General features: G+C 33.8%; 1 protein-coding gene across 11 annotated transcripts in view; it reads right to left on the bottom strand.

Annotated features, from left to right (window-relative positions):
* LOC105494102 (chromodomain helicase DNA binding protein 9) overlaps positions 1-22,206 on the bottom strand; it is a 276,902-nt gene that overhangs the window by 85,673 nt on the left and 169,023 nt on the right. For all 11 annotated transcript variants that reach the window (XM_011762222.3, XM_071084529.1, XM_071084531.1 and 8 more), the window contains 9 exons: positions 19,079-19,190; positions 15,305-15,451; positions 14,365-14,433; positions 14,226-14,281; positions 12,834-12,951; positions 10,415-10,501; positions 10,134-10,271; positions 6,579-6,700; positions 3,262-3,505 (listed from right to left, as the gene is read on the bottom strand). In XM_011762222.3, the coding sequence (XP_011760524.1) occupies positions 3,262-3,505; positions 6,579-6,700; positions 10,134-10,271; positions 10,415-10,501; positions 12,834-12,951; positions 14,226-14,281; positions 14,365-14,433; positions 15,305-15,451; positions 19,079-19,190 (1,093 nt within the window). The remainder of the gene's footprint in view (positions 1-3,261; positions 3,506-6,578; positions 6,701-10,133; positions 10,272-10,414; positions 10,502-12,833; positions 12,952-14,225; positions 14,282-14,364; positions 14,434-15,304; positions 15,452-19,078; positions 19,191-22,206) is intronic.

Below are 22,206 nucleotides of genomic sequence, written 5' to 3'. Positions count from 1 at the left end.
CTGAAGAGGCCAAGGACGGGATCATGGAGAACAGTTAGAAAGCTGCCATAGCAATGCAAGCAAGAAATCTTCATTGGAGTTCAGAGAAGTGGTCAGTTCTAGATACATTTTGAAAGTAGAGCCAACAGGATTTTCCAATGGTTAAGTATGGAGTGAGATACAGTAGGGCCTCAAATTTACCTCTAAAAATTTTAGCTTGAACAACTGGAAGTTCATGTTGTTATTTACTAAAAAGAAGTAGTTTTGGATTTTGATTTTGTATGTTTTAATTTTGAGACCTCTATTAGACATATCCATGAGACTGCTGTTAGACATATCCATGTACATATTTAGTAGGCATTTGGATATGACTCTGGAATTTAGGAAAGAGTTTAGAGTTGGTGATACAGGCTTAGGAATTTCAGCAGTACAGATGGTATTCAAAGTTACGTGTATGAATCAAATCTGTGAGATAATGAGTATAGATACAAAAGAGTTTGAAGACTGAGCCCTGGGTTACCACAGAGTTTAGATACAGGGAAGATAAGAAGGAACCAATAAAGGGGGCTTGAGAAAGAATAAGTGGTGATGTAGGAAAGGATGAAGTCTTGGAATCTAAGTGAAGAGAGTGTTTAAACAGGGTTGAAAACATAAGCTATTGGGTATTAAGTGAAAAGAAGGGATAAGAACAGTTGGGTATTCTGACATAGATTTTAATTAATGTTAACCTAATTAATTTTAGATTAGTTATTATTAATTGTGTATACTGGCCATTAAGTTGAATAACAGCTGCAGCAGAATATTATTAAAATAGGTATAAATTATATCTATGACATTTATGCAGCTCTAAAAACCTGGGATATAATATATTCAGTTAAGCTGATATCACAGTGTTTAATAACAAGGGCTCTTGAATCTGACTGGTTTGAGTTTATTAATCTTGGTTTTGTACTGTGATTTTGCAGCAATCTACGCAACTTCTTTAGCCTCAGTTTCCTCATGTGTAAAATGGAGATAATACTGCCTATTTTACAAGGTTGATATTACAAAGATTAAGTGAAATAATATGTGTAAACTGTTTAGCATAATGCCTGGCACATGGTAAATACTCGATAAATGTTTGTGGTTATTAGTTTATCACTTCTATTACTTTTCCCAGGGCAATTTAGAAAAATTTTAGCATAATTTTAGTACTACTGTTATTTCAAGCTATTTGATAATGTAAAAAAAACAGAAGTTAAATATTCACTTAATTTATATGAAAATATATTTGAAAGAGTTAACTCTAAAAGTTATTTTTATATTTGAAGTACAGATCTATTTATCTCATTACAGGAGACATCTTTATCTTTTGAAATTTAAAACCTCTTTAGGTAACATATCTAGAATTTGTAACATTTATCATAAAAATACAGTATTTAATATATACAAATCAGTTTATTACATATCAAGGATCTTCCAAGTTTTTGGCTATCATATTTATGCCAAACTCATGTGACACATACATTAAAATTGTAACTTTGTTAAAAATCTCTTTAAGTCTCAAGATATTAGTTGTGCTTTCTGTAAAAAATGAGAATGTCAAATTAAATAATTTTTATGACAACATACAGCTCTAAAATTCTACAAATGTATGAGTAAGAAAAACAAAACACTAGGCCAGGTGCAATGGCTCCTGCCTGTAATCCCAGCACTTTGGGAGGCTGAGGTGGGAGGATTACTTGAGTTCAAGACCAGCCTGGGCAACAAACTGAGACCCCATCTTCACAAAAAAAATAAAATAATTAGCCAAGTGTGGAAATGCACTCCTGTAGTCTCAGCTACTTGGGAGGATCACTTAAGCCCAAGAGTTTGAAAATTGATAAATTAACTGATTTTGTTCCTGTTCCTCATTTTGCTTCCTACTTCCAAGGTTGAAACAATTACATTTATACGAAATTAAGCACCTATATAATTAATTATTCTTCAAGTGAAAATAGTCACCTTTGCACCTTTGGAGTCCATGATACCTTAATTAGATTATAGTTTGATTCTTTTCCTTTTTTTAGGGAAAGGGTCTTGCTGTCACCCAGGCTTCAGTGCAGTGGTGTGATCATAGCTCACTGCGGCCTCAAACTCTCGGGCTCAAACAGGTAGAAAATCGTTATTACTGGGAGACAAAAGTAGAAGGCTATGCACATTATCTTACTTCAACCTCTATCATATCACATAACCTGGTCATGTGTTATAATGATCCTTTTAGAACAACAGAATGAGTGAAAGAAAAAATACTAAGGTGCTTTTAATGTAGGGTGCCATTTTCCATTTAAAAAGTACCCTTTCTGTGAATTGTGTTTATTGATTTAATTATTTCTTAATATTTTAATAAAATGATTCATATGAACATTCAAGACCATGACTTGGCATTTCACGTTTTCTTTTTTAAAAAAATTTTTTTTTTTTTTGGTAGAGATGGCATCTTGATATGTTGATCAGACTGATCTGGAACTCCTGGCCTCAAGCAATCCTCCCACCTCGGCATCCCAAAGTGTTAAGATTATAAGTGTGAGCTACCATGCCTGGCCTATGTTTTCTAGTCTTAACTTTCTGCTAGAAAATTCTTAAGTTGTCATCCCTTTATTTTATGATCTATGTATTTAGAAGGGATAGAAAATCCCTTCTTAAAGAGTAAGTGGTCAAAGTAAAACAGAAAATGCTCCTCTGAAATACATGGAGAGAGGAATATCATCAAACCACTAGAGTACTGAAATAATCAATCCTAAGGAGAAAATGATGGAGGTATACCTGTTTTGGTAAGCAAAACAAACCACATTTAAAAAAATGTCTAAAATAAAAATCCATTGAACATGAAAGAGAACCTATGGTCTCAACTCAACAGGCATTTAAGCCTGTGGTATCAGTGAAGATTTAAATTTTTTAAATGATGGGAAAAAGGCTGGACAATGATCAGAGACAGTTATTACTCTAAAAATAAATCTAATGTGTATTTAGAAACAATTAGTAAAATTATTATTCTAGTTGAAAAATTAAGAATTACAATGAAACTTGTGCATTGTTTAAATCTGCATACTTCATTATAGTTAACTAGGGCATTAAACTGACTTTTCTCATTGTTCTCTTCAGCTACTCAAATTTACTGTAAAATAAAAATGATGAATAAAAGAGCTTGAACTAAGATCTAGGTAGGCAACTAAATGTATCCTAAATTTGAAAATAATTGGTAGGTAATACTTATCTTTTTCAGCCCTGACCTTTCAAACAACAAACAAAATAATAACACACCTGTGAATCCCTGAAGTACATCTCGTATTGCTGTATCATCTGTCTGCTAATCAGGCTCCCATGATAAACCACAACGTTAATATCAGTCCACGTACGAAACTCTCTCTCCCAGTTTGCAATAGTAGAAAGTGGAGCAATAATCAGGAAAGGTCCTCTTATACCAGTCAGAAGGATTTCGTAGAGGAATGTAATTGATTGAATAGTTTTGCCAAGACCCATTTCATCTGCTAAAATGCAGTTTCGTCTGAAATAAACAAATACATTATCCATGCATACATTGGGTTTTTTTCTATACTTTAAAGATAAATATACAAAGATAATCAAAGATCAAATAAAATAGTTGTATTTATAAAAATGTAAAAGTTGCTTAAGTGCAGAGTAGGCTTAAGATTAAAATTTTATTAAAATCCTGCAAAGGGACACCTAAGGATTTCTGTAGCTCCAAAATAAGGATACCACCCATTAGATGTTTGATTTTTTAAAAAAGAAAAGGGAAGGGCAAGGCCAACTCAATATATTATTTGTTCAGGAATCATTTAATAAATACCTTCTATATCTAAGGACAGTATGAGAAGACAGGATACAAAACAAATAGAACATGTTATCTGCCTTTCAGGGGTGTATATCTATTACAGAAGCTGACATGCAAATAAATAAATAGTCATGCAATGTGCTATCACTGAAGCACAGATAGAGCACTGGTTTTCAATTGTGGCTGCACATCAGAAGAGCTCACAAAGCTTGAAAAAAAACCCCAGATACTCAGGCCCCTCCCCTATACATTCTGATTCAATGTATATGGAATAGGATAAAATCAGTTATAATTTCAAAAGTAAGCTTCACAGATGATTATGATATGTTGGTCAATTAAGAATCATCAGTATGGTTTATTATGGAGGCTTGAAAGATTAAGCCTCAACTCTGGCTAGAAGAGATGAAAGAAGACCTCCTTCAGAAAGGAGGTCAGTAATGAGTAGGATTTTTGCCAGAGAGCATAGTGAATGAGCAGAAGTGTGAAGAACATGATGAACTGAGGGACCAAAAGTTGTTTTCTATGGTTTGGAGGAGAAGGTAAAAGGAGGGGAGATTATTGAGGAAGCAGGGTCATATATAGAAGACATTTGCCATTTTATTATGCAATGGAAATTACTGGCACACTTCAAACAAATCCAATGAGATTAGGTTTGTATTTTAAAGTTTACTCTGGTGCTATTGTCGATATTAGAGGTTGAGGTGACTAGAAGTTGGGACAGTAACTGGGAAAGCACCATTAAGTGCAGGGAAGAAAGTGTGGGCACCTGGTCTAAGAGAGGAGAAACTAAGGGGAGAGAATCTTCCAGAATTAATTGTGGGTTAGAATGAAATGGACCTAGTTACCAATGTATGGGGTACAGGGTGAAGCCAGATTTCAGTCTGGGTGACTAAAGGAATTGTGTTATCATTAACCAAGATGGAAAATACAGAGGAAGAACAATTTTGGTGGGGAAGAAACAGAAAATAATACTAATTTTTATTCTAGTGTGTTTAAAGAATCATTGAGATAGACACTCAGGTAGCAAGAGCCAAATAAAAACATGGGCCCAGAGTTCAAGACCTTAGAGATAAAAGTATGGGACCATTAGAATATTACTGTTACGTGAAGGCACGGGGAGTACAGAATACGGCTTAGGGAGAACAAACATGTAATATGAAAAGAGAGCTAAAGACAGAACCAAGGGCAGGCAAACACAGTATCTACAGGGCAGGCAGAGGAAGAAGAACCAGCAGACTATTGAAAGGAATAGTCACAGGTACTGCAGAGCTAGGAGACAGTCACACTGTGGAAGCTGTTGGGGTTCAGACTGGGGGGAATGTTTAAAGAAGGAAGGAGTACCAACTACTAACCAATGCAGCAGAGAGCAAATTAGGGCTGAAAAATATTCCATGGATTTGGAAAGTTAAAAGTTTCAGAGAATGCAGGGGAGTCGGGGTGGGGGCAGTGGTGGTGGTGCTGAGGGGAATGGGGAGAGAGAGGGAGAGAGAGAAGGAGAGAGAGAAAGACAGAGAGAGAAGCAGAGCCAAGAGAAGGTTTATTTTAAACCCAAATTTGTTCATAGACTGAAGGGATGGCAATAGTCTTCAGGGATGGCCTGGAGATAAAAAAGAGAAGGATAAGTGATTGAAGTAAGGCTCTATATTCTAAGAAGACTAGATGAGATGGTATGTCTGATACATGAGGACAGTGGTAAGAATAACTATGGATGAAGATATTAACGTATCTGTAGGCTTGGATATGAAGGCAAGCAAGAACTTGGATGAATTTACCTACCGTCCCTGGGTTTCTCTATGAAGCAGTCATATACAGAGTGTGAAGAGGGCAGAACTGTAACAAAGGGCTTCAAGAAAGTGGTGAAAGGTTAAAACAGGCAATGTAGGAGATGGAAAAGGGTACTGACGAGGGAAGACAAGTTAAAAAAATGTTTTGTCAACTACTTTTCCTAGATGGTTCTCTTGGGAAAAATGATGATTAACATTTGGAAAATATAAATCAGGGAAAAGAGCACTGTGGGGATAACAGGCCTCTTTCTATCAACTGAGTCCATGACTCACCATCACTTAAGCATAACAACTCAGAAGACTCACGTGAAAAGTAAAAATGATTAAAAATGATTCTAAATAAAAGCATCATCAAATTTTGCTATTCTTACTAATAGTACGGCCTTTATTTGCTCTTTTGCATATGTAACTACTACGCTTTCTCAATTGCAGTACCATTTTTTACTTATTTTGCAATTATCTTTTCATCTCAAAAAAGAATATAAGACATTCTATAAGGCATTTTGAAAACCTTGGAAAACAAATAATAAAAATGGGGTAATTAATTACTAGGTTCCCATATTTTATATTCCATTCCTTATCTATTGCTGACAACCTACTTCTTCGACGATTTACATTAAATGATAGAGCTTTAATTCCTGTAAGTATACCTTGCTCGTAACTCACTAATTCGAACTGATTGTTGGCAGAAAGTAGTATGGGTTGATAAGCTGAAAAGCATTATATAACACATAAGATGTCTTAGGACTCTTAGAAAGGTATTTCAAATTTAAGTATTAATCAACATACCAACTTTCTTCTATTCTGATTGGTATACATTTAAAGAAAACAATTGTAGTTGAATCCTAAATTGTAATTTACATATTTTCCTGAGGTAACCTCACTTTAAATAATGAAGACTTCATAACAATAACAATATAGCAACATCAGTATCTATTTTACTTGACACATTTTGGCACACATTAAAAATATAAATTTTTTTGTTAAGATATACTACATACCTATTGTACCAATTGAACAAGAGCCAGTTGAGTCCTTCTAGTTGATATTCCCTGAGTTGATTGCCATTTTTATAGTCCCTGGATTGATCTATTTTCTTCCAAATATTAGAAGGAGGACGGTCCTTTGTGGAAAAACAAAGAATGAATGCTGTTTAAATCTTCCATGTATCATACTGATGGCAAAAAGCATTGGTTTAAAAATAACCCTAAGAGGCATAACAGTGTAGTGCTATGATTAACTTTTACCTAACATTTAAAGGTCAAATTAATTCTATACAACTCTTCCAGAAAATTGAAGAGGAAGATATATTTCCTGACTCATTCTATGAAGCCTTGATACCAAAATCAGACAAAAACATCACAACTACAGACCAATGTCCCTCATGAACAAAGATGCAAATATTAACGCAATTTTACCAAACTGAACTTAACAATATATAAAAAGGGCAATAAGATCATGACCAAGTAGTTTTTTTGTTTTTTTTAAACCAGGAATGGAACGTAGGTTTAAAGCAGAAAATTAATCAGTGTTGATCAACAGATTAAAAAATAAAAATCAGCCAAGTGTGGTGGCTCATGCCTGAAAGCTCAGCACTTCTGGAAGCCAAGTGAGGAGGATCACTTGAGATTAGGAGTTCAAGACCAGCCTGGGCAACACAGGCAGACATAATCTCTATTTAAAAAAACATAAAACATAAAAACCAGAAATAATATGATACTCTCAGTAGATGCAGAAAAAGTATATGAGAAATTCAACATCCACTCCTAATTAAAACTCATCAAATTCTGAATAGAAGGGAACTTCCTTAACCTATTATGGTACAGCTATGAAAAAGCCAAAACTAACATTACACTTAAAGGTGAAAGACTGACTGCTTTCCCCCTAAGATCAGGAATAAGGCAAGGATGTCCTCTGTGACAACTTCTATTCAACACTGTACTGCAGGCACTAACAAGTGTAACCAGCAAGAAAAAGATAAAAGTCATCAAGATTGAAAAGGAATAACAAACTGTCTTTATTTATATTATAGAAGACATGATTTGTCTATGTAGAAAATCCTGTGGAATCTACCAAGAAAGCTAAACTAAGTAGTAATTTTAGCAAGGTTGCATAATACAAGATCAATGTGCAAAAGTCAATTGCAGTCTACATTATGGCAACAATCGTGAATATATTTTTAAAAAACAATAACAATTTTATGATAGCATTCAAAATAGCTTTTGATATTCATGGTACAAAACATTTCTTTCAAAAGAAATCTATAAGCCCAGAAGTGAAACATTATATCTAAAAGAATTTTATTCACTTATATATACAGATACATAAGACATAAATTTTCTGAAGATTCCTGAATGGGAATTCAAATAACATTATCCTGGCCCCAAATTAGTAGGGTCTCAGTGGGAGAAATAAGTTTCTGAGAAATAAGCAAAAGGTCTCTTATTGTCTTCTGCTTTAAAATTATACTGTTACTAATCAACAAAATTACACTTCTAACAATTATCAGGATAATCAGGTGTGATATTGTGAAATATATATTTGGTCTTCACTCCTATTTCCTGGCATACAACTCTTGATATTCTTGGGTTCTCCAAAGTGCTGCTTATTTGTGTGCCAATATTGCTGACTGACAAATTCAGGTGAGGCTGGTCACCAGAAGGACAAAGGCATGATTAGAGGGGAGAATGAGAGGAGAGGAATGGGAAGAAAAGGAGAGAAGGAGGGGAGGAAGGAAGGAAGGGGAGAAGATCAAGTTGATCACCAATGGCCATTGGATGATTGAATCAATCATGCCTATATAATGAAGCCTCCATAAAAACCCAAGAGGACAGGGTTTAGTGAACTTTCAGGGAGCTGAACACTTCCAGGGAGCTAAACATGTGGAGACTGACAGAAAGGTGAATAAGAACTCATTTACATGCCAGGAAAGTGGCAAACCCCAACTCTACAGGGACAGAAGCTCCTGCACTCAGACCTCGCCCTATGTGTCTCTTCCTCTGGCTGTTTGTTTGTATCCTTTAAAATATCCTGAGGAATAAACCGGTAAAACTTGAACGTCTTCCTGAGTGCTGTGAGCTGCTCTAGCAAATTAATCAAACCCAAAGTGGTGGGTAATGGGAACCCTAACTTGAAGCCAGTCAGTCAGAAGTTCTGAAGGCCCCTGGACTTGTGACTGGTGGAAAGGAGGGGACAGTCTTGTGGGACTGAACCCTCAAGATGTGGGATCTGATGCTATATCTGGGTAGATGGTGAATTAGAGCTAGGTAGAACTGAATTAGAGGACAGCTAGCTGGTGTCCACTGCAGAACTGACTGCTTGCTGGTCAGAAGAATTCCCCACATATTTTGGGGTCACAGAAGTCTTTTGTGTTGATTGTTGTGTTACCCTGAGAGCACAGGAAAAACACAGTTCAGGAGAGTTTTTCTTAAACATCAGGTAAGTGTATGGTAATTGTAAATGGAAAACAAAACAGGCTATCAGTATACAGAGAACAGGACTGGTTATTGAAGCTCTGCTGCTACTTAATACAGGTAAGTGTTTGCTAAAGAAAACATTTTTTAAGTGGTAGCCAATGAGCATTAAAAAAATTAACATATATTTTAATTGCTGCTTAAAATAATTTCTGCATTAGATCATGTTCTGTGCAGCTTCTTTTCAGCAATCCAGTCACCATTAATGATTCATTAGTTTGGGTCAGGGAAAAATTTCATTTACAGAATCTCAAAATACTTTACATGACTTACATGCTATTTTATTTAACAGCAATATACTGGCAAAAAGAAAAGAAAAGAAAACAAAACAAAAATCTCCTACATTATTTAACCATGACAGACTAGCCTTGTTGTCATCAATTTTACATTAATTAAGGGGATTAATTCTATTGGCTGAGCCCCCTTTACCAAGGTCTATAACATATATTTAAGGCATCTCTAATTTTTGAAAAGCTCCAGAAGAGATTCTGATATGCACCTGTGACTGAGAATCATTGATTTAAAGACATAGCTTATTCAATGAGGCTTAATGTTACCACCAAGGCATAGTCCCCACCCCAAAAGAAAATCTTTCTTTTACAACATTCCTTGACCCACTCCTCTCTGAATTAGGTGATACTTCTGTTTTCTGGTTCAAGGAATAGCATTTAGAAGGTAAAAGGAATGGGGGTAAACTGATACCCTTTTGTTAACAGCCTATGGGCATTACTGGAAAATAAAGTAAGAAGACCAGAAAATAATATTAGGAAGATCAGAAAATAGTTATTACAAAACAATATGATCTCTTCTATGGAATATTTAATTCATTTCATTCTCTTATGTCACATCTCCATGTTTATCAGGGCAGCTTTCCTCACTTTCGTGCTAATCAAAAAGGAATCTGCTCCTGTCTTTTCACATATAAACTCCCTCTTTAGCTTTGGCTCCCAAAACTAGACTCACATAGTAACAAGTCTGTTTAAAAGAAATGAAAGTAAAACAAATTACATAATTATTAGCAATATCGTAACTTACATAAACAAGTGCTAAGATTTCATAAGGCTGTCTAAAACAGATTCTTACCAAACGTCTTGTGTCAGGCCTTGAAGCTTGCAGTTGTTCAAACTCTTCTATTTTTGCAAGATCTACATCTTCTTTCAGTTCCCAAGTACTATCTTCATATGGCAATGAGCACCATTTTACTAAGTAGTAAATAACAGGCTGTAAAAAAATTTTTTTCATTTTACCATTTTGAAAAAGACACTAGTAAGAAATAGTTTAAACAGAGAATAAAGTATTAGGTCTTAATACTTGGAAAGCTTCAGATTTTTCTTACTTAAAAAATATTTTTACCAAATATTTACCTCACCAGTATCCTTATCTTCACAAAAAGAGACTTCTAACACTCTGTCTACTTCAACGTAGTCTGGATTAAATGGTTCTTCTTCCATCTAAAATTAAAAGGTAACTTAATTGACATCTGACAAAGAAGTGGAATGATAAAAGGACAAATTTACCAGCATTTCACTACAGACCTTGTAAGTTTGATTTTAATTAAATGCCCAATAAATGGAATTCTTCCATTTTCACTTCCAAATGATAGCTAGGATATCATGAATAATGTTGTAAATAATAAAACCAATCAAATAGTATTTAAAAATAAGGTACTCTAGAAGATACGTGCTTTAAAAAATTCCTGAAAGCAGCCTCTATATCTTTCCTTTATTCTTTTCCTTAGGTTGCAAGAGTTGAAGACCATGCATCCCATTGTATGCTCATTTCTCAGTTGTCTCACACAGGCTTTATCTTTACCTGATGGTTCTTGTGCTCAAGACCCACTTATTGAGCCGACTGTAAACTTTACTGAGGTACCTCAAACTCATTTGCACTCAGTTACTCTTCAACCCATACCTCCTCCTACATGATCTAACTGGTTAATGGTAACAGAGCTTCCTCTCCATAGCCCACGCTCAGTGACACAAGTCAGAAATGAAGAAGTCATTTTAGATTCCTTCTTTTTCTTTACCTTCTACATCTAGTAAGTAACCAATTTGTACAGATTCTACTTTTAACTCTGAGATTGGTTCCTCCTTCCTCATCCTCACTTCTTACTTGAACCTTTACAAATAACCCCAACTACTGTCTCACCTCCCTTTAATCTGTTTTTCACAATGTCCCCAGAGTTATCTTTCTCAAATATAAATATTATATATCGTTCCTTTACTTAAAATTCTTCACTGACTCTCCCCTAATTAGTTTTAATGAAAATTTAATGATTATTAATTAATTCTAAAATCTTCAGCTTATTAGGAATTTCTAGATCATAGTGAATAAATGAGATATTTAAGGTGATGGGAGGACCTCCCAGCATTCACAAACTCACAGGTCATTAGAATAATTTTTTTTTTTTTTTAAATAGAGATAGAGGTCTCATATGTTGGCGAGGCTGGTCTCAAACTCTTGGCCTCAAGTGATCCTCCCATCTTGACCTCCCAAAGTGTTGGGATTTCTGGCATGAGCCACCATACCCAGCCCACATTTTTTATGTGAAATTAATAATTACAAATGGAATAATAGTAATTATGTAGTGAAGATATCTGGCAGATACCACCTTAATCTAGTGATTAACCACCAGTACTGGGGTAGAGAGGTATCATGTACCATCTTATATCATTCACTAGAAGAACAGAGCATCACTTCTATGGTGTTCTTTTAAAAAATGCCTAACCTGGATCATGAAGAAACCTCATACAATCCCAAATTGAGGGGCATTCTACAAAATTAATGAGCTGTACTCTTTAAAAGTGTCCAAGAAATGAAAAACAAAGAGGGACTGACTAAGAGAGATATTACAACTAAATGTAACGTGTTGCTGGATTAGACTCTGAACCAGATAAAAATACACACACACATACACACACACACACACACACACACATTTTGTTATAAAAACACTAGTGGAACAATTAGTGAAATATGTATAAGGTCTGTGGATGAGATGATAGTATTACATCGATGTTAGTTCTACTATTTTTATGAAAGAGAATATAGTTGTTTTTAGGAAATATATACTAAAGTGTCTGCAATGTTAAAATGGTTTAGAAAAAGACGTGTGTATGACAGAGATAGAGAGACAGAGAGAATGAATACAAATGATATAGCAAACATGGTAAAATGTTAACATTTTGGAAATCAGTTAAAATAAATGTGGGAATTCATTGTACTATTTTTGTGACTATTTTGTTTAGAAGAAAACGTTTTTAAAATTCTCAAATTAAGAACTTAAAGTGGCTCTAAAAGGAGTCTATTAGAAAATCTGGACCAGGAAAGAACATCAGACCATTCAGTCAGGCCTATACAGGTAAATTTTTCCAGTGAGGTTCTGTTCACATACATGAAGCTGGTATAGAAAATATGCAATATATTTCATGTACTGAAAAAATCTTATTTTCCATTTACTTGCTAGATTATCACTTCCTCCACTTGAATAACTTTGCTGATATATTCTTGGTAATAAACCATACTCACATTCAACTCTAAGTATTGAAATATATGCTAGTTAAAAAATACAAGCATGATCTACCATTCTGAATTATCAGTGTTCCTGTTTCAAACAGTTTCCAACCTAATTTTGAGAATAGAAAAATACTATATGTAGGTAGCATTTGTATTCAAATATCAACACTGGAAGTCTAAGAATTAAAATAATGTGTAATTTTTGATAAATAATGCTACATGTGTTCAGAGACCAACACATAATAGTCTTATTTATTTTTTTCTTACATCTGCAAAAAAGTGTGCTCTTTGTGCTTGTCTCAATTTGAATCGTTTGATTTTCTGCTGGATCCTTTTATCTTTCAAAAGCTGCTCTTCTGTGGCCCACTCACAGTGAAGATAGGAGCTAAAATTTTTATAAAAATAATATATTAGAATGATACAGATAACCATTTTAAGATGTATTTTAAACCAAACTATTATAATTCTTCAACTTTACAAATAGGTAGTTCATCAATTAACTTTAATAGAATTCATATCATTTCTAAAATAAAGTAATTGTGATCACTATATGCTAAGGAGGTCACAGTCTAAAGGTATACAATTTGCCATATAGAAAGAGAACAGTAAAATGATCAAAAGTCTAATCACAAGATGTGATTTATCTATTATTTTCTTCCCTATAACAGTTTTGTCGTGATCAGAAAGCTAACTAGTTTTGAAACTAACGTGATTTAAAACGCTTTCATGGAGGTACAAAGAAAAGTTGGAAAATACATAAAAAGAAGAGTAAGTGATTTTTCCCCAGTTAGCAACTCTTACGAGTTAACTGACCTACATCCAAAATTAAAATTAAAAACTTTAAGGTCAAATCATCTCATTGTGTACATCTGACATAAAAACCTAAAGATCAGGGGAAAAAAAATTTGTTTTTAAAGAGATGGAGTCTCACTATGTTGCCCAGGCTGGCTTCAGACTCCTAGGCTTAAGAGATCCTCCTGTATCAACCTCCAGAATAGCTGGGACTATAGGTAGATTAGAAATGTCTTTTATAAAAACAATAAAATCTGAAAAGTTCAACAATACAATGAATGCTGTCCATAAATTATAAAAGTATATTTTATAAAGATTCTTGCATTTTGATGTTAATAATTAACATTTTCTGGAAAATAAACAAAATTTAATTTTTTTTTGTCTTTTTTTTTTTGAGATGGAGTCTCGCTCTGTCGCCAGGCTGGAGTACAGTGGCGCGACCTTGGCTCATAGCAATCTCCGCTTCCCGGGTTCAAGTGATTCTCCTGCCTCAGCCTCTTGAGTAGCTGGGACTACAGGCACGCGCCACCACGTCCAGCTAATGTTTTGTATTTTTAGTAGAGATGAGGTTTCACCATGTTGGCCAGGATGGTCTCAATCTCTTCACCTTGTGATCCGCCCACCTTGGCCTCCCAAAGTGCTGGGATTACAGGTGTGAGCCACCCCGCCTAGCCAAATCATTCAATTTTAACATGAAAGGTTTTCAAATGGGCCCTTTTCACTTTTTAATGATTCTTGATTTATACAGGTATAAATGATAAAAATTATAAAAAATGTGGATAAAATGAAAATCATAATTTTAATTTATTAAAGTAATTTATATGTAAATCAACATCTTTCTTTTATTTTTCTAACTCAAATACTTACTAATTCTTGTATTTTACAAAAAATTCTTCTGTATCAATCATCACTCCAGGTGATATCTAAGAAAAGAAAATCAGTAATGGTGACTCTTTTAAACAGGCCACAGAATATGAAGTGTAAAATGTAATGTACCAGTACTTACTTCCTTTTTTACAATTCTAGAAGATAGAATTTTGTCTACAATTGCAGCATCTTCTTCACTCGGATTTTCCTATGGGAGGGAGGAAAGAAATAATGACAACACATTCTGAAAGATCTTTTAGTTGCCACTTTGTATGTTGATGAACATACTATAATTCAACAAATATTTATACAGCATATGTGCCAGACACTATGTTACATGTTAGAAAAACAAAAATGAAAAAAATATAGTTATTGTCCTTTTCATTACCTGCATTATCTCTGTAGCAAACATATTGTGCTTTTTAATGTGCTAGTCATTATTTTAAGCATTTTATATATATTAACTGAATCTATTATCTTCATTATTATTATTTCCATTTTACAGATTAGGAAATTTAGGCATAGTTAAATAAGTACTTTCTCAAGGTACTCAGCTAGTGACTGAGTGGTTGGCTCATAATGCATATAAGGGGGACTTAAAAAATTAAAGACGAGAGAAGTACATATGGCATTCAGGCAAATGTGTTCATAAAACAGAGGAGTGAGTGCTTATGGAGAAGTAGCAGGAAACACCACCAGAAAATCCAGACGAAGGGGTTTACACACTGCTAAAAAGGCATCGTTATTTTTGTAAGGTTCAGGAAACTATTACAGGAGTTTTCAGTAGAAAAATAATGTGATTAGACTTGTAATTTAGAAATATTCTGCAGAAAAGATAGAATTTCAAGAACATATATTTAGGAGGTAGAAAGTGTAGTGACAACCTGGATGAAGAGGCAAAGGAAAACGAAGAGAGGATGAATTCCTAGGTTTCTAATTTGAATGACTCAATTAACTAATAATATGGAATCCAGAAGGATTAAGTTGGAGCAATTTTTAGAAGAAAAAACAATACAAGTACCTTATAGAATTTATATTGGTTTAAAATGTTTTGCAGTCATAATTCTAAATATGCTTACCACAAACAACTGTAAAGGCTGTTCACCAGGTAAAGGAGCTGAATTCTTTTTTATTTTCATAGAACCTTTAACCTCTTCTTCAGATTGCTTCCCTTCTACATCTTCTGCGTATTTTTTTCTTTTAATTTGTCGATTTGATCTTCTTTTCTGTAACGAACCACAAAGATCAGATTTATATAATTTATTTTGAAGAAAAGTTTTTAAAAATAATTACCCCTAGAGTTGGCGGTTTTGTATATTAAATTTTCAACATGATACTCAATGCTCATCTTTTCCTGTTTTGTTTTTAATTAGAGGAAGATTATAATTTGCCATTTGCCACAGGCTTACAATGTTCCTACAGTTCTACTTTCTATAATTTCAAACAACAAATATTAGTAATACTTTTATTATGTTAATTTGGAAATCATTAAGAATAAAGAGATCCCTCTTTTTTAAAAAAATTATTTCACAGGTTGGGCAAAATATATTTTATTAGTAATACCTTTATTACTACATTACTTATCTTTAGAAACTGTTGTTAAGAATAAAAAGGTATCTGTTTTATTTAACTATTTCATACCTTGGGCAATAAATATTTAAACTATTAATAATTTCACAGTTTTAGTCCAAAACGTAAAAAGTGTATCAGATGAATATTGGGTATAGAATTGGGGGTATAAATCTAGAAGAATAAATTCAATAGTATTTGCCAAAACACGTGAAACTGTGTTTAAAGCAGAATAACATAAAATATTTTAAAAGAAATGCACAAAATAAGCAAGCATTAAATCTACCAAATAATTGTGAATGAAAGAAGAAACGGTTTCACTAACTTTAGTAGCTTTCCTTAAATATAAAAAAATCACTATCATCACACAAAATTAAGCCTTTTACAAGGTATTACCTGTAGTAAGATAATTTTTAAATAATCTAAGTAATTTTAAATCTGGAATCAAATATACATGGCTTTACTTACCTCCCTAAATATCTAATATTTTTTCAAAAGTTTTATATTTCAAGGAGAACTTAAAAAACAAAAACAAAGTTATATCTCTTTTAGTGTTTCCACAATAAAGATAAAAACTCAGGTTGGTTTCAAAATCCCAAATGACTTAGATTTATTTTTTAAATTTCCCTTGTAATCTCATGGGGTAGAGACATTTCATGGGGGTAGTGGCATCTCAACCAACTGTTCAATTGCTTAATATGTGGCAAATCTCTCTCTTCTTTTTTTTAGTCCAATTTCTTCTATATATTTAGTAACTTCATGACACTTCCAAAAAATGGAACCAGCAAAATAAACCACAAGTTCTTTTGGTTTCTGCTTGTCTTCTATTTGGCAGGTCTTTAATTTACCTTCATAGCCATGACGAAAATAGCTGAGTCACTGTTACAGTGTGGTGACAAACTATATGCATGCAGTCATGCCTCTGCCCCTTTCTCTTGTGAGTAGTAAAATACTGAGAGAAAGAAAGGCACTCATATGGTCAGTCAAATGTACTAGATAACACCATGCCTCATTAGGATGGGTCAAATGTTTCCTGGCCATGAAGACACTGACATTTCAAACCTCAAAGTAACACAGCCTGGTGACATATAAAAATCCTAATTAAAGGGCTAATAGAAACCCAATTTTCCTTCATCCTGTTTTGAAAAGGATATGAATTACTTACTATTCTCTGGGAGGGGGGAATTCTATGGATTACTAACACTAGGCTAAAAGAATATTTAGAATTCTATTATGGGCACCATATAGATCTTAATGTTCAAGAATAGTTTTAATTAATAAACAACTGTGACATATTATCAATGTCTCATTAGGCATGACTTTTAAATAATGAAATTTGAGACTAGTTCAGTACATTTTTAGAAAATTCTGTTAGATGTTTTCAGCATTAGTTTCCTTTCTGGTCATTTAGACATCTATTAGTACTTAGAGACAACTCACTTAGTTTTTAGTAAATAGCAAGTGAGTGACCTCAAAGAATCTTTTAAGCTCACAAAAGTGCACTCAGATAGAATGAAGGTTACTTATTGTAAACTGTTCCCTCATCCTACAAAGACTTTGTGTAACAGATTAATTTAAAAGTGTATGAATTATGAGATTATAGAAGATTTTACCATAAATTATACTCCACTAGAGGATATAGTTACACATTAATTAGGTAAAGCCAAATAAGGTATCATTCTCACCAATTATCATTACCTGCCATACAACGTCGCTACTAGTTTAAAAACATAAAAATGAATCTGACTTCTACATTTTTGGCATGTGCTTTTTCTGGCTTTCTTTCTCCATGTTTTTTAAAGCACAACTGGAAATCTTGATAAACTGTCCCTTCTAATTTCTTATTTTTAGCTTCTTAAGTCTTAAAGGCTTCAAGAGATCAGTCCATAGCACTTCACATAGGAGGTCAGAAGCATGTTTTAAATAATATAGTACTTCACTATTTTAACATTGCACTTGTTTCCTATAATATTCCCAATAGTATAATCTGTTGCAGGGGCATTTTTCTTTGTAATTTAGGTCTCTAAATATAGTTGGACAACTGTAATATTCTTTATTAAGATTAAAAGTAACAAAATTAAATACCAAATCACATTTTTAGATTTCTAACTGATTCCAAACCTTAGTTAGTTTCCAACATGGTTGAAAGCTACATGGATTTTTCCATCATTTATTTAATTACACAATCAAATATATCAACAATATAGATTTATAACTATTAGAAAATATTTTTACCTTCACCATTTTTTGTGTGTGTGTTAAAGCAACACACCTGTCAAAACAACCTAATACTACAGTGAAAAACATGGAAGAAATGTTCATGTTGACCTAGCCTACCATTTCATTGTTTGGAAATTACATAACGGAAAAATGGCCAGCATTATTTCAGCAAAAATTAAACTAAATGTAATCATATGGAATAAGTTAAATATAAGTTTGCCTAAGTTAAGGATAACATATGATGAAAAAGCCAGGCCATGTAATATTAGGAGCTTCAGTCACTGCCCTTACCTCAACTCTTGCAGCAGCCCAGGAGCCTTGAGCCACTACTCTCCCATTGGATAAGAAGCTGCATAAGGAAGAAGAAAGGCCATTCAGGGGCTTTCTGGCCCCATAATTCACAACTGCCACCACCCCTACGGCCTACAGTCGTACTTTAATTATTAGAGATCAGAGGGTGGCCTGAATTATTATGACCTTCACTATAAATAATTTTAACTTCACAGGGTTATTTTGAATATCCACCTATTCAGAAAAAAAAAAAAAAAAAAAAAAAAAAAGAAGGCAAAATGCATAGTATTTCTTCCGTCTACGTTAGGGGATTTTTAATATAGTCAGTTATCTTTTCTTCACAGAAACAGACCAAAGGAATTATTTCTAGGAATGATTCAATCCATTTGCTCTGTCGTTTGTATGTGATTAAAAAAATTACTATGTCCATCATGTTCATTCAAAAGAATTCTATAAGCACAGGATAATATCATTAAATACTCCTCCATGCTAAAAGCCATCAAGGACTTTGTATTGTTACTTAACCTCTCTGGGTTTCAGTTTCATTATCTGAAAAATGGGGGTTTGGAGAGGATATGTTAGTTTCCTCCCACATCTAATATTCTATGGTAATATTACCAGGACATATTGTAATAATGCTACTTTACAACTTGTACCATGCTACAAAATGTATTTTTACTTCTAAACTAAAATGTAAATATCTATAAGGCAATATTATGCTAACTAAATCATTCTAACAGTGTTTCATTTCCAGAAAAAATTGTAATACTCACTTGAGAGTCTTGATCTTTTAATGTATGCTGTGGCATCTGTTCTGCATCAGATATTTCATCTGAAGACTCATTCTTTCTTTTTTGTTTCTTACCCAATGTAATAATGAGTTTGCTGTTTCAAGAGGAAAAGAAAAATAAGAATTCTTTGAATTTTCCTAAACTTGATTAAATTAAGATTGTCATGATAAACTTTTTTCCACTTTATATCACTTGCATGTCCAACTAAGGATGATAATTATCCTGAAATCCATGTTGACATTTTCAAAACATAAACTCTATTCTAATGGAACAAACACCATCCAATTATACGTTTGGAAGTATAATTAATGTACTTAAAAGTACAATTAATGCACTTCTAAACACAGAAAGGCAGTCAAGTAGGCTAGGCGCAGTGGCTCATGCCTTGTAATCCCAGCACTTTGGGAGGCCGAGGCAGGTGGGAAAAGGTCAGGAGTTCGAGACCAGCCTGGCCAACATGGTGAAACCTGTCTCTACTAAAAATACAAAAATTAGCCTGGTGTGGTGGCGGGCGTCTGTAATCCCAGCTACCTGGGAGGCTGAGTCAGGAGAATTGCTTGAGCCCGAGAGGCGGAGGTTGCAGTGAGCCAAGACTGCGCCATTGCACTCCAGCCTGGCAACAAGAGCAAAACTCCATCTCAATGAATAAATAAGCAAGCAAGCAAGCAAACAAACAAATAAATAAATTTAGTGGGTAAAAAAAAAGGCAGTCAAGTCTTATTTGTTTTTTAGGCTTAAGACTACTTTTCATAGGAAAAATGTGAGGTGATACAACTGTTTTATTATCTTGCAGATTTGGAATGACAGATTTTTTTTCTCTTATTAAATTCGAATCCACTTATTATCCTTGAATCCCCCTATTTGTTAAAAGCCTCTACTTCCTTCTACTCTACAGGAGAAAGACAATTACTTAAGGCACTTTAACAATTAGTTGTTATTTAATTCTTTAATTTATGTTAAGGCTTATCTGTACTGCATGTTCCTAAGCATAAGAACTATTATTTTTTATATTCCTATAGCATGTGTGTGTCAGTATATCTTTATATATGTGTTTATATATATATTGATATTTACTCATATACACATCAGATGGAGCTATCTAAAATGAAAGTGGTTTTTTCTGTCTTGATGAGAGGTATAAATACATAACTCTCACATTTCCTTATCTGCTTCAACAAATGCAGGGGCATGATTTTAAATCACGGTAATTATTAATCAGCAACGTACTATTTTAAATATCTGTAAAATAAAAATGGAAAATCTCCCAAATACTTTCAGATATGATTTATCAAAAAGATATCAGAATTCTTTCAACAACTATTTATTAATGTAGGAGAATTTGGAGGTTAAGAGCATGTACTTTGAAAACACAGGGTCAAGATTTAAACCCTGACTCCATCATGTACTTATCTGTGAGACATTGGGCAAATTAGTTCTTTTAGCCTTAGTTTCCTTGCCTGGAAAATAGGGATATCATAATAACTACATCTACTGTTGCTGAGAATTAACTGGCATAATGCATACCAGCTTTCAGCACAGTCTTGAAATTGTATAGTAATTTCTCAACTAATGCTAACAACTTCTAAATATTCTATGCCAAACACTTTCCTAGGCTCTAGGATTTGAAAATATAGTGACACAGTTCCTAACCTTAAAGTGTCATAGTTAGACTATGATCACAGCTAAAATGCCAAAGTGGGGGTTAGCACAGGATGCAAGGTGAACACGAAGAAGTGCTCACGGTTACTGAAGAGTAAAGGGTGCTTTACAGAAAAGATAACATTTGATATGATGAAAAGAAGTTTAACAGGTAGTGAAAGTGGTAGAGTACAATCCAGGCAGACAGATACCACAGAAGAGGTGAATATGCAATGGTAATAGCGTGAAAGAAATACACAGAGTACCCCAGAAGGAGGTGGCAGACAGCTGGATAAGCAGATAGCGTGAAGATCACAGAAGGCCTTGTATGACACACACAGAGTTCACATTTTAAGGGCATCTTTTAAGCTCTTGAGATCAAGAATTTAAAAGGAATCTGTCTTGTTCATCACTGGCAACAAATGTTTAATGAACAGGCAGTGAGTTATTTTGAATAAATAAAAAAAAGCATTTGGAAGATAAAAGAATTATAAGCAAGGGGGTAATGTGACGACAAGGAAGTGAAACGCAAGGCAGGGAAACCAATGATAAGGCAAATGACAATTCAAGGGAGAGATAAAGAGTGTAATCTAGGGTTGTGAGAATGTGGATGAAGAGGTAAATAAAGATATAATTTTTTATTGTGGAAGCAGAACCAACAGGACTTGGTTATTGACTGGATGACTAGACTTGAGGCGATAAAAAGTTATAGAACGCTTTCTCCCTATATTATTCTTGTTATTGGTATGATTACCACATTCAACAGAATAATGGTAATTCTTACTGGGTGTCTCACCTGCACTCTTCTGAGTATGTGAAGAAAGTAAATAACAGTAAGAAATACTGCTTATGTTGGAAGCAGGAAATCAGAAGAAATACAAAGATATTCTGAAGGAACATTAAGGAACCAACCATAGTTACACTTCATTCCCTCTCGCCACTTTCACTGTTTATTTCCTCTCTGTTCTAGTCCCTTTTCCTGCTCTAGTTCCTTTCCTAAAATAAAAATCTCCCTTGAGGCTATATTTACTGTTAGATTCCATATGATCTTGTTCTTCCCCCTTTGTATCCATAGCTCTCAAAAGAGTCATTTCCATTTCATTCCTCAACCCACTATAATCTCAACTCTTACAACTACTTTTATTATTCATAGCTTCCATATATTCAGTGTTTACTATGAGTCACCCTCTGTGCTGACTTTACATGCATTCTCTCACTTGATGTTCACACAACTTTAAAAGGGAAGTACTATTATTTTATAAGAGGAAATTGAGGCTTAGAGAAGTTAAATAACTTGCTCAGTCACACAAATAGTAAGAATAGAGACAGAAACTAAGCATGCCTCACTCCAAAGTCTAAACTCCTAATGCTTAAGGACTCAAAAGACTTTTAAAATGCAAATCCAACGGAACTTGAAAAAAAAAATCCTAACATGTAACTAAGTCTTTTTTTTTTTTTTTTTTTTTGAGACA

The sequence above is a fragment of the Macaca nemestrina genome, chromosome 18 (assembly GCF_043159975.1).
Source record: "Macaca nemestrina isolate mMacNem1 chromosome 18, mMacNem.hap1, whole genome shotgun sequence".
NCBI classification, from domain to species: domain Eukaryota; kingdom Metazoa; phylum Chordata; class Mammalia; order Primates; family Cercopithecidae; genus Macaca; species Macaca nemestrina.
The sequence above is the reverse complement of the archived record's forward strand: the minus strand, read 5'-3'. Positions and strand labels throughout refer to the sequence as shown.